This window comes from Bos javanicus, chromosome 15 (assembly GCF_032452875.1).
Source record: "Bos javanicus breed banteng chromosome 15, ARS-OSU_banteng_1.0, whole genome shotgun sequence".
In the NCBI taxonomy this organism is placed as follows: Eukaryota; Metazoa; Chordata; class Mammalia; order Artiodactyla; family Bovidae; genus Bos; species Bos javanicus.
This window is the reverse complement of record NC_083882.1, coordinates 34,605,848-34,618,390: the sequence shown is the minus strand read 5'-3', so window position 1 is coordinate 34,618,390 and position 12,543 is coordinate 34,605,848. Positions and strand designations below refer to the sequence as shown.

Genomic DNA, 12,543 nt, shown 5'->3' with positions numbered 1-12,543 from the left:
GAACTACGGGGGTGGGGGGTTGGTGACGGGGAGAGGTGGAGCTGCCACCACACAGTCAGAAGCTGGCAGAGCAGAGAGTCACAGCTCGGCCTGTCTGACTCCAAAGCCAGGCTTCTCTCTACCTCACCATTTGTTCATTCATTCAGCAGTTAGTTACTTATCTTTTCCCATGTGCCCAGGCCTGCGCCAGGTGCTGGGGATGCAGCTGTGAACAAACACTGCTCTCATGGAATTTATAGCCTAGATGTTAAACAAGTAAGAATGCAAATGAGACTCCCCTGCTGGTCCAATGGTTAAGAATCTGCCTGCCAATGCAGGGGACACGGGTTCAATCCTTGGTCCAGGGAGATCCCATATGCCACAGGGCAACTAAGCCCATGCGCCATGACTACTGAGCCTGCGCTCTAGAGCCTGGGAGCCACAAGAGAAGCTACTACAACGAGACTCCACGCACCGAAACTAGAGAGTAGCCCCCGCTCACCACAACTAGAGAAAACCCACACACAGCAGTGAAGACCCAGCACAGCCAAATGATAATACTTTTTTAAAAAGAATGCAAATGGATGTATACAGTTACAAATTGGGGTGAAGGAAGAAGAGTGTGATCAGAGATTTTTAACAGGGAAACCTACCTGTAAGGCCATGACAATCCTATATTGATTATATCAGAGAGCTACATGCCGGCTGCATGTAAGTGAAAACCCTCAGAAAACTGCCTGTCAGAGCTGGAGCTCAAGCAAGGCATCCGTAGCCAGTTCATGAGCCCTGTCTCCAGCGTTGCACAGACTCTGCTGAAATAGAAGCCTTTCTAAAAGCACCTGCTAATTCCTTAATATTATACTCACACACCCTAACCACAGCCACCCCCACTTAGGTATATGCAGCATTTTACAATTAGTTAGGATCATTCATGGGCTGCTCTGGTAGCTCAGCTGGTAAAGAATCCATCTGCAATGCAGGAGACCCTGCTTTGATTCCTGGGTCGGGAAGATCCCCTGAAGAAGGATTAGGCTACCCACTCCAGCATTCTTGGGCTTCCCTGGTGACTCAGACTAAAGAATCTGCCTGCAACGTGGGAGACCTGGGTTCGATCCCTGGTTTGTAAAGATCCCCTGGAGGAGAGCATGGCAACCTACTCTAGTATTCTTGCCTGGAGAATTACTTGGACAGAGGAGCCTGGCAGGCTACTGCCCATGGGGTTGCAAAGAGTTGGACACAACTGAGCCGCTAAGCACAGCACACAGAGCAGCACCATTCAACAGATACACCCATTTGAACCCTACACAGCTGCTTACAGAAGGGAGGTAGGTTTTAACATCCTGACTTGAGAAATGAGGAAACTGAGCCTAGACAGGTGAAGTGACTTCATTAAGGTCACCAACTAAGAAGGCACCCAGAGCTGCCATCCAGTCCTCACAGGAAGCACTTCAGGCCAGGAAATCATGAATCTCAGAGGAGACAGCTGCAGGTCACCGAGCCCGGATAAAGTCACCCAGGAGTCCCATGAAGTTCCCGAGAACAATGATCAGGGACATTAAGCAGCTTGGGAAAGGTTTCTAGAATGCAGCTCCACCAGCCTGAGACACAGGTACCTTGCCAACTTTCCCAGATTAGAACAGGTTCTCCTGGACTCTTTCCAAGTGCTTCTGACTAACGGAGAAAAGTATTTTTCCATCGCAAGCACCGCAGGCAGGCACCAGACTCCTGATGGGGGAGGGCAGAGACTGCATCCCAGAGTCCCATATGCATGAACTAAAAGTTGTCCTGGTACCGTGTGACCTGCCCTCGCTCAGCACCTTCCGCAGGGGGTGGCCGTCTTGGGCAGCGTTCCTTGACGGTGGCACCACCAACACCTGGGGCTGGGTGTCTGTGTTGTGGGGCTGCCTCTGCGTTGTAGGACATTTAGCAGCATCCCTGGCCTGTACCAAGTAGAGGCCAGTAGCACCCCAATCCCAGACGTGATAACCAGACACATTCTGAAACCTTGCAAACATCCCCCAAGGTACAAAGTGGCCTGTGGCTGGGAGTCACTGGTGTAGGGACTATCACACCAGTAAGTACTCACACCAGTAAGGAGAGAGCACTGTCTACTTCCCCGCTCTCATCCTAACCCAATCCAGCCCACCTTACTGGGCAGATCCATGGTCACGGCCCATAAGCTGTTTTTAATCAATATCACACCCTAATGCCTCACAGAATGAGACAGGAGGCAGCTTTCTGTGCTGCTGTGGCTGCAGGTAGGTCCCAGGAACCATTCTCCTCTGGAGCTTGTGAAAACAACTCGAATCAAATAACTCCTTGTTCCAATAATGAGTTGCTTCTGATCCTGTAAGCAAATCTTGTTCCCGTTAACATGAGCAGCTGGGTCTGATTAAACTGGAGGCCCTGGCTGTTTCTTTTCAATGACACCGTGCCAGGGCAAAGGGGTCCACGGCTGCTGGGGAGGAGGATAAAACTGGTGAATCAAACAGCAGGGGATTCTCATCCACCCAAAACTCAGTGCGGCAACCAGGCCACTCCAACAGCCCAGCTTCCAACCACTCTGCACTCGGGAGAAAGGGGAAAGGGACAAAGTGCACAAACAAGAGATCCGAATCAACAAGTTAATTAAACAGCTGAAACTTTACCCAAAGACCATGCTTTCAAAGGGAGGTAGAAACCTGAAGCTGAGCCCCACAGAGAAGCTGGGATGACTCAGGCAGTGTCAGGGACATGGGTTCCAACCTTCCACCCCGAGGGCCGTGCTGTTGGCCCAGACGTGGAGATCAGAATGAGTTCCAATGGTGCAAAGCCAGAATCAAAGCAGCAACATCTCTATGCCTTTCTTTAGTCAGCTGCCTAACCAGCTAACAGGCTTACTGACAGACTCAACTAAACCCACTACCGCTTGGTAGTAAGTGTATCCTGCTGCACTGCAATCCTTTGGAGACTGACTAAGCATGAAACGCCTACCTGTTAACACCCAGTGACTCACATGACTGCTAGTGTCTGTGCCCCTCTGCACGGTGACTTGGCTCCACTGATGCACTGAAATCGGACGCCAGCCTGTCTCCCCCACTGACAGTGGGCCCCTTGAGGGCAGGACTAGGACCAAGCACAAGGAATGGTACATAAACGGATCCTCACCATCTGTATGGTGGGCGGATGGGTAAAACCTTCTGTCTCTGTACTCTTAAGCCTGTCCACACATGGCAGGGACAGGGCACACATGCGTGCCAAGTGACCAGTCATGAACAACTCTTTTTCAACCCCATAAACTATAGCCCACTGGGCTCCTTTGTCCATGGGGTTCTCCAGGCAAGAATACTGGAGTGACTAGCCATTGCCTTCTCCAAGGGATCTCCCGACCCAGGGATTGAACTTGTGTGTCTTATGTCTCCTGCATTGGCAGGCGGGTTCTTTACCACTAGCGCCACCTGGGAAGCCCCGACAGAGCATGGCCCGTCTCCTCGGTTTCTTCAAGCTTAGCCCACTGCTCAAAAGGTTCCCAATAAACAATAACCAAATTCAAAGAGACAAACTGAAGCCTTCTGATCATGGACCTCTTAAGAGGTCAGAAATCCTCGCAGTCTACCCTGCCTCATTTGAGTATGTTTAGTCTCTTTTAACTAGCAGGTTTAATGCAGCCAATGAATACTTTCTTTGGGAGGTGGTGGAGATACAGATGTGAGCAAGACTAATATGGGGCTTCCTCTCACAGAACTCACTATCAGGAGGAGAAGAGAAACAGTTAACAATTATATAAATAAGTAGCTACTATGCTCAGAGAGTCTCTCTAAGATAAATTTCTGTAGATGGTCCCAATCTTTAAGCAGTCTGAACTACTGTGAGGAAAGTCATGATTTGCCTCCAAATGAATGACACCATTAGAGCACCCTCTGAAAAAGTAAATGCAGAAAGTTTAAATACACCTTGGTTATACAGGCCTCTGTTTCAAAGCAATCTTTAAAAAAAATTTAAGAACCAATTAAAAGCATCATGGATGTAAATACTCCTAAGCCTATGTTTGTGTGTTCAAACATGTAGTGTGTGTTAACCAAGGATAACTGAAGCGGACTTGAAAACCTACAGAAGTCAGAAGGCATTGGAATAAGTCATGAGGTATTTGGGGGTCTACAGATCGGCGTGTTGCTAACAAGCAGGCCAAGAGCAGGCAAGGGGACTCCTGAGAACCCCTGAAGTTCAGAAGGCCTTGACACGATAATGGATCTTAAGAATCACAACCTGCCGGCCTGGGAAACTCTGTGTCAGTCAGCAAGAGCTGTAGGAAGGTTGGGAAGAAGGACAGCCATGAAAAAACAAACCCTGAGAACACTGTCAGGAATATGAAGACTAGGAAAGAAGAAATGCCCTAAGAGAGAGATGAGAAACAATTAAGATGAATCAAGAAAAGATAAAGATGCCAAAAGCTGGATGGCCTGGCCTGGTAAAGTGAGGTCTGAGGGAACACGTGAGATATTCACATCAATGTACACAGTTTGTTAGGGTTAATAAAAATTCAAACCAAAATACCATGCCAGCTATGACTCAAAATAATGCTCTGCCTCAATCTTGAACATTTAACTTAAGTTTCTGATGCCTTGAATTTAGACTCAGGTGGAAATGCAAATAGAGTCACTCCTTTAGCTATGACAAGGCAAAGACCCTCCCAACAACCTGGACAAATTTCTGAGTGGTGCCTGTTGCCTCTCGAAACCTCATGGACCCTTAGAACCACAAGGAGTTAACCTAAACCAGCCTCACATTTTTGGGTACAAATCTATGATCCAGAGAAGTAAAGCCACACATCTGACTGACTGCAGAACTATTAATAGATCTCAGGTCCTCCCCTTCCCAGTCCTTCAAGCTTTTCATCAGTGAAAACCAACCTACCTAATCCCAAGCATTCATAGCTATTTAGACAGCTGTCCCCCAGCTGCTCTTTCCAACCACAAATTCCCTGCCACTCTCTCACCTGTCTGAGCAACCAGGTGTGTCCACCCACTCCAGACAGCAGCGATCTTTTCATTCTGGAAACAACGTGCTTCTATTCTCTGGGGCAGAAGGAGGAAAGCAGCCTGGGAAGCCAGTTGCCCGTGTTTGTTGCTTCCCCAAACATACAGCTCTCCTGCATCTTTAAACAAACAGAAGGGAAACAAAAGAGGTGAAGAAACATTAGCCCAAAATGATGGAAAATAACCCGAGTCTGGGGGAAAAAAGTGGTTCAAAGAAGTTGTATTATTCTTACCCTACAATATTGAATAGAGCAAAGCAAGATACCAAATTCAGGTATAGCATAATACATAAGTTTTTTTTTAATTCTATAAATAGGAAAAAAGGCCAAATGTTTTTAACAGTTTGTCAAGAACAGGAAAAGTGCGTTTATTTTTTCATTAATTCATTCAACAAATATTTATTCAACATCCACCTTGTGCAAGACATATGGTTCTCCGTTTTCTACATTTTTTAAATAAATGCTTACCTTTTGTTAGAAAAAATATATATTAGCTTTTCAAAATAACAGGTTAAAAGGCAAATTATTTAAAGTTTAAACTTTATAAATATCTGATGATTTCACCACATGCCCTGTTCAGCGGAAAATATAAAGTTATCGTATCACATTCACATAGCACTTAAGCTCATTTGAACCTCACAATAATCCTGAGATATAAGCAGGAATGAGACTGACTGACATTGCGATTTAACAGAAAGAGAGCAAATTCAGAGTCAAGTGACTCTGGCTTCTATTCTTGGATCTGCTAACTAGTTATTGACCTTGGACAAACCACTTCCTCTCCAAACCTTAGTTTCACCAGCTGAAGACTGGAGGGGAAAGCTGATGGTGGAGAAGGACACTGTAACAGATGTAAGGAGAGACTGGCGGGCGACTGTGGCAAACCAGAGGGCACATGGCTGTCGAGAAGGCATTCAAGTTCAACAAATCTTTAACTGGAAGTCAAACAAAAGGGGGCATGGGCTACAGTCTGACTTATGAATCTACCGTCTGTGACTCCTTGGATGATCTCTCAGTGCTTCCCCAACCCTCACATGTAACACAGCACAGGACAGCACACGGTGCCCACAGGCGGCTAAGGCACCAGTCACTTGACTCTGAAATTGCTCTTTCTATTAAATCACAATGTCAGTCAGTCTTATTCCTGCTTATATCACAGGATTATTGTGAGGTTCAAATGAGACGTTTTGAAGATAAAAAAAAAAAAAAGCACAATGTATTGTGAAAACTTAGTGCAAAAACAAAGAGTATGGCTCCTTAAGAATTTTCATATTGATTACATGTTGCAATAATATTTTGGATATACTGGGTAAAGCAAAATAAATTATTAAAATTAATTCGCCTGTTTCTTTTTACTTTTTGCAATGCAGCTCACATTATATTTCTCCTAGACAGCACTCTTCTGGAAGATAAATTAACCAAGGCTCGGAGACATTAAGTGACTTTCAAGATTGCAAGGCTTATTAGGGATCAAGCAGGACCAGAAGCCGGATTTTCCACTTCCACTGCATCCTGTGACCTCCCAATAAAGGTTTATAGCATCGCTTGCCCTGGAGCAGCTTGGTCTATTCTCAAAAACCAATCAGAAGCCAAACAGTATCATTAAAGGATATGAGGCCAAGACTTGGGGTTTAAGTCCCAGATCTGCTACTGGATGACTCTTTGACACTGGGCACATCACGTCACATTCTGGGTCTCTGTTTCATGGTCTAAAATGTGTGCTCAGTCCCTCAGTCGTGTCTGACTCTTTGCAACCCCATGGAGGGTAGCCCACCAGGCTCCTCTGCCTACAGAATTTTCCAGGCAAGAACACTGGGGTGGGTTGCCATTTCCTTCTCCAGGGCATTTTCCCAACCCAGGGATCGAACCTGTGTCTCTTACATCTCCTGCACTGGCAGGGGGGTTCTTTACCACTGGGGCCCCCAGGGAAGCCCAAGTCTAAAATGAGGGACCATAAATCAGTGGAGTCTTTGTGTCACCCAGGTGACCTTGCAGCACTGACATACCGCAGTTCTATACGGCAAATTTGGTTTATTTCATGCCTAGAGAGAAGGCAACCTCCCTGGACCTCACCAGGGTGTGTTAAGTATGAGGATTCCTTACAAGAGGGAAGTGGAGCCCCTCGGCAAAGTCTCCACCCATGAAAGGGACTGCTGAGCTACCAAGGTGCCACTGACAATGAGCCTGTGTCTGTTATAAGCCTTCATTTATCTTAGTAAGTCTAAACCATCTTTTGCAAAGACAAACTGTCTTCCACATGCAGATCATTACGCTGTGCATCAGCAGGCAAAATTAAATTCTGCTGCAATGCCAAACAGTTACATAAGCTACAACTCCAGAGCGGTCTAGAGAGCACCGAACAAAACACGGTGTGTCACAGCTTGAACTGGACTGGGAAAGAGGGATATTAATCTTGACCCTTTTAAGTCACTTTCAAAATATCCAGAACCAATTTACCTTGTGCATATACTCTAAAAATCACTAAATTGCACACTTTAAAGGAGTGAATTTCATATATGAAGCACATCTCAATAAAAAATTCAACATCTGTGTTTTTAAAACACCATAACAAAAGTACCCGCATATGAAATAATAGTTTTAGTAATATAAAATTTTTGAAGAAATTGATATTAATGAGCAATTAGAAGAACCTCTAGGTTTACATAATACTAGCCATCTCAAGTTAGACTAAAAGTTGTAGTCTAGTAGACTAATATTACTCTATTCTTATTCTTGGAAAAGAATGCCTTCTCCCAGAGCTAGTGAGGACTACAAGGGATGAACTAGTCACTTCTCGTCCCCTCTATAAAAGGGGAGGTGAGGGACCACATGCCCAGGAGAGTCCTTAGAGCTGGCATTCATTTCAGCTCACTCTTTTTAGCATATGTACAAATCTACCTAATATGAACCAGAGGCTAAAAGCAGGTATTTCCTTCATTAGTTAGTTGCTTTTAATTCATTAAATATCAAATTATCTATAATTCAGAATTTATAAAGTGTTTAAACTCTCACATTACAGCTCTTGTGTTCTCCTCAAATCTGATGTTGAAGAATGCAAGCCCCCATTAATTTACAGATACAGTGTACACATCTTTAATTTCCACATAAAACATTGAAAATACAGTGTATGAAAGTCATTTCCCTTTGCTTAAAAAATGAAATGCATTCAACTCTGGGCAAGAGAGCTTACCAACATAAATTTCTCATAGCTATAGTCTCCAGTCTACCTGCAGGAGTCAGGGCAATCTAGGCTTTGAAAAAGATAAACTTTGAGAGAGAGAACTTTCACTTTCAAGAAAATGCTGGGGCTTCCCTGGTGGCTCAGTGGTAAAGAATCCACCTGCCAATCCAGGAGACATGGGTTCAATCCCTGATCTGGGAAGATCCACGTCACAGAGCAACTAAGCCCACAACTACTGAGCCTGTGCTCTAGAGCCCGGGAGTCGCAACTACTGAGCTCACGTGCCACCACTACCAGGGGTGGTAAACGACTAGGGTGAAGCCCACGCACCCTGGAGCGTGTGCTCTGCAACAAGAGAAGCCATCACAGTGAGAAGCCCCCGGACCACAACTAGAGAGGCGCTCCCACTTGCTGCCACTAGAGAAAAGCCTGTGCAGCTACAAAGAGCCAACGCAACCCAAAAAAATGCTGCACTGTCAGCAGTTTATACTGTATTGACTGAGTGTGTTAAATAGATGGATGGATGGATACATAGCCAAGGCAGAGAGATATACATAGTGTGTGAGAGAAAAAAGACTAGATAGAGAGTGAAAGTGAAAGTCACTCAGTTGTGTCCAACTCTTTGCAACTATACAGTCCATGGAATTCTCCAGGCCAGAATACTGGAGTGAGGGCAGATTAAAGAGATGGAAATAGAGAGATCAACTAGAGAAATATATAAAAACATAAAATAAATTAGAAAAATATACACACAACTAGATTTAGCAGTATATGGAGACCTTGGTTATATACAAAGATGGAAGATAAAAATAGAAACATGTAGTTAAATAAAATAGAGAAGATAAACAGAGAGAACAGACAGGACAACAGATAAAGGAGTAGAAAGATACAGGGCTTCCCTGGTGACTCAGCTGGTAAAGAACCTGCCTGTAATGCAGGAGACCTGGGTTCAATCCCTGGGTGGGGAAGACGCCCTACAAAAGGGAACAGCTATCCATTCCAGTATTCTGGCCTGGAGAATTCCATGGACTAAACAAGATTGCAAAGAGTCTGACACGATTGAGTGACAAAGCAAAGCAAAAATATGCTAGTTTGAGATTAAACAGCTAGAGAAGAGAAAGCTAGAGAACCTAGAAAGCTTTGATAGTTATATGTGTATATGTGTTTAGTCGCTCAGTCATGTCTGACTCTTTGCAACCCCATGGACTGTAGCCCGCCAGGCTTCTCTGTCCATGAGATTCTCCGGCAAAAATACTGGCGTGGGCAGCCATTCCCTTCTCCAGGGGATCTTCCTGACCCAGGGACCAAACTCAGGCCTCCTGCATTGACTATTCACTGAATGAGTCACCAGGGAAGTTTAAAACAGTTACATTAGACATCAAAACAGATTAGATGAATAAGAATATGTTATACATAAATTTACTGTTGGTTATATGATTTGACAATCACAACTACTCCGAAAGATACTTTTATCCCTGTTGTACAGCTGAGAAAACAAACTCAGAGGAAGGGAAGTGAGCCTCTATTTCACATGAGTGTTTTAATGTGTATTATCATATGAAATTCTGAAAACTACCCCCAAAATATTTTATAGACAAGTCAATGGTCTCAGGAAGGTAGAGTGACTTGCTAAGATCACATCAGCAGTGGCATCATTATCCCAACTCCATCGTCTATGCTCTTCCATCTGTATCCCAACAGCAACATTTGAGGCAGAAACGCCCAGCATTCTGAACAGCATGTTACCTACCTGTCAGTGACGCTGAGTGATCAGAGCCAGCAAGAACACATACTGCTTGAGAATTCTCTAGGCCTACCAAAAAAAAAAAAAAAATTCTTTTGAAATCACATTTATAACAGAACAAATTGGGTAGAGAAGGGCCACAAGCAGTGACCCACCAGCACCTGGGGAGAAACTCAGCCAAAGCATGAAGGTCTGAGTCAGCAGCACTGGCCAAGAAGATGAGCAGCGTGGTAGACAGACTGGTGATATCCAGGAGGCTGAACAAATAAGTAAATATTTTGACGATAAAGGAGTCAGATTTCCCACTATTAGAAAAGAGAAGGAAGGAACAGATATGAAAAGGTGGAAGGCTAGAATCGACCATTTGACACTGGATTGTAACTGAATTCAGTGTAAACTCATGGTTTCTACAAAAGATAAACAAACGTAGGTATACGTAGGTATAAACACAAGTGTGTGTCCCTGTATATTTCCTTGCTGTGTCCACGGAGTGGGCCCAGAAGCAGTGACATCTCTTATATTCAGCTGCTATCAAGTGCAGACACTGAGACACAAGTCCAGGCCTTCTAACAAGACACAGACAGAACTAGAATTTGAACTTGCCTCCCATCTCAAATCCAGGCTCTTCCTCCCTAAATACACTGCTTTCAGTGATGAGGTATAATCCCAATCAACTCTGCTCAAAGCTGTGATCACCTGGTCTGGCATGCAGATATGCAGTCTTATTCTGTCACTTTCTTCTGACATTTCTGTTTAATTTACTCAGTTCAGTTCAGTCACTCAGTCATGTCCAACTATTTGTGACCCCATGGACTGCAGGCTTCCCTGTCCATCACTAATTCCTGGAGTTTGCTCAAACTCATGTCCGTCACATCAGTGATGCTATCCAACCATCTCATCCTCTGTCATCCCCTTCTCCTCCTGCCTTCAGTCTTTCCCAGCATCAGGGTCTTTTCAAATGAGTCAGTTCTTCACATCAGGTGGCCAAAGTATTAGAGTTTCAGCTATAGCATCAGTCCTTCCAATGAATATTCAGGACTGTTTACCTTTAGGATTGACTGGTTGGATCTTCCTGCAGTCCAAGGGACTCTCAAGAGTCTTCTCCAACACCACAGTTCAAAAGCATCAATTCTTCGGCACTCAACTTTCTTCCTAGTCCAACTCTCACATCCATACGTGACTACTGGAAAAATTGTAGCTTGACTAGATGGACCTTTGTTGACAAAGTAATGTCTCTGCTTTTTAATATGCTATCTAGGTTGGTCACAGCTTTTCTTCCATGGAGCAAGCGCCTTTTAATTTTATGGCTGCAGTCACCATCTGCAGTGATTTTGGAGCCCAACTGTTTCCACTGTTTCCCCATCTATTTGCCATGAAGTGACGGGACCGGATGCCATGATCTTAGTTTTCTGAATGTTGAGTTTTAAGCCAACTTTTTCACTCTCCTCTTTCACTTTCACTGAGAGTCTCTCTAGTTCCTCTTTGCTTTCTGCCATAAGAGTGGTGTCATATGCATATCTGAGGTTATTGATATTTCTTCCAGCAATCTTGATTCCAGCTTGTACTTCATCCAGTCTGGCATTTGACATGATGTACTCTGCATATAAGTTAAATAAGCAGGGTGACAATATACAGCCTGTACGTACCCCTTTCCCAAATTGGAACCAGTCTGTTGTTCCATGTCTGGTTCTAACTGTTGCTTCTTGACCTACATACAGATTTCTCAGAAGGCAGGTAAGGTGGTCTGGTATTCCCATCTCTTGAATTTTCCACAGTTCATTGTGATCCACACAGTCAAAGGTTTTGGAGTAGTCAATAAAGCAGAAGTAGATGTTTTTCTGGAACTCTCTTACTTTTTCTATGATCCAATGGATATTGGCAATTTGATCCCTGGTTCCTCTACCTTTTCTAAATCCAGCTTGAACATCTGGAAGTTCATGGTTCATGTACTGTTGAAGCCTGGCTTGGAGAATTTTGAGCATTACTTTGCTAGCGTGTAAGATGAGTGCAATTGTGAAGCAGTTTGAACATTCTTTGGCATTGCCTTTCTTAGGGATTGAAATGAAACTGACCATTTTCAGTCCTATGGCTACTGCTGAGTTTCCTAGATTTGCTGGCATATTGAGTGCAGCACTTTCATAGCATCACCTTTTAGGATTTGAAAGAGCTCAACTGGAATTCCATCACCTCCACTAGCTTTGTTTGTAGTGATGCTTCTTAAGGCCCACTTGACTTCACATTCCAGGATGTCTGGCTCTAGGTGAGTGATCACACCATCATGGTTATCTGGTTCCTGAAGATCTTTTTTATATATTTCTTCTGTGTATTCTTGCCACCTCTTCTTAATATCTTCTGCTTCTGTTAGGTCCATACCATTTCTGTCCTTGATTGTACCCATCTTTGTATGACATGTTCCCTTGGTATCTCTAATTTTCCTGAAGAGATCACTAGTCTTTCCCATTCTATTGCTTTCCTCTATTTCTTTGCATTGATCGCTGAGGAAGGCTTTCTTATCGCCCCTTGCTATTCTTTGGAACTCTGCATTCAGATGGGTATAGTTTTCCTTTTCTCCTTTGCCTTTAGCTTCTCTTCTTTTCTCAGATATTTGTAAGGCCTCCTCTGACA

The 12,543-nt window shown here is 44.2% G+C and overlaps 1 protein-coding gene across 2 annotated transcripts in view; it reads right to left on the bottom strand.

Moving 5' to 3' along the window:
• Positions 1–12,543, bottom strand: part of SERGEF (secretion regulating guanine nucleotide exchange factor) — a 248,254-nt gene that overhangs the window by 214,043 nt on the left and 21,668 nt on the right. For both annotated transcript variants that reach the window (XM_061440657.1, XM_061440658.1), the window contains exons 7-8: positions 9,925–9,987; positions 4,955–5,113 (exon numbers count right to left, since the gene is read on the bottom strand). In XM_061440657.1, coding sequence (XP_061296641.1) covers positions 4,955–5,113; positions 9,925–9,987 — 222 coding nt within the window. The remainder of the gene's footprint in view (positions 1–4,954; positions 5,114–9,924; positions 9,988–12,543) is intronic.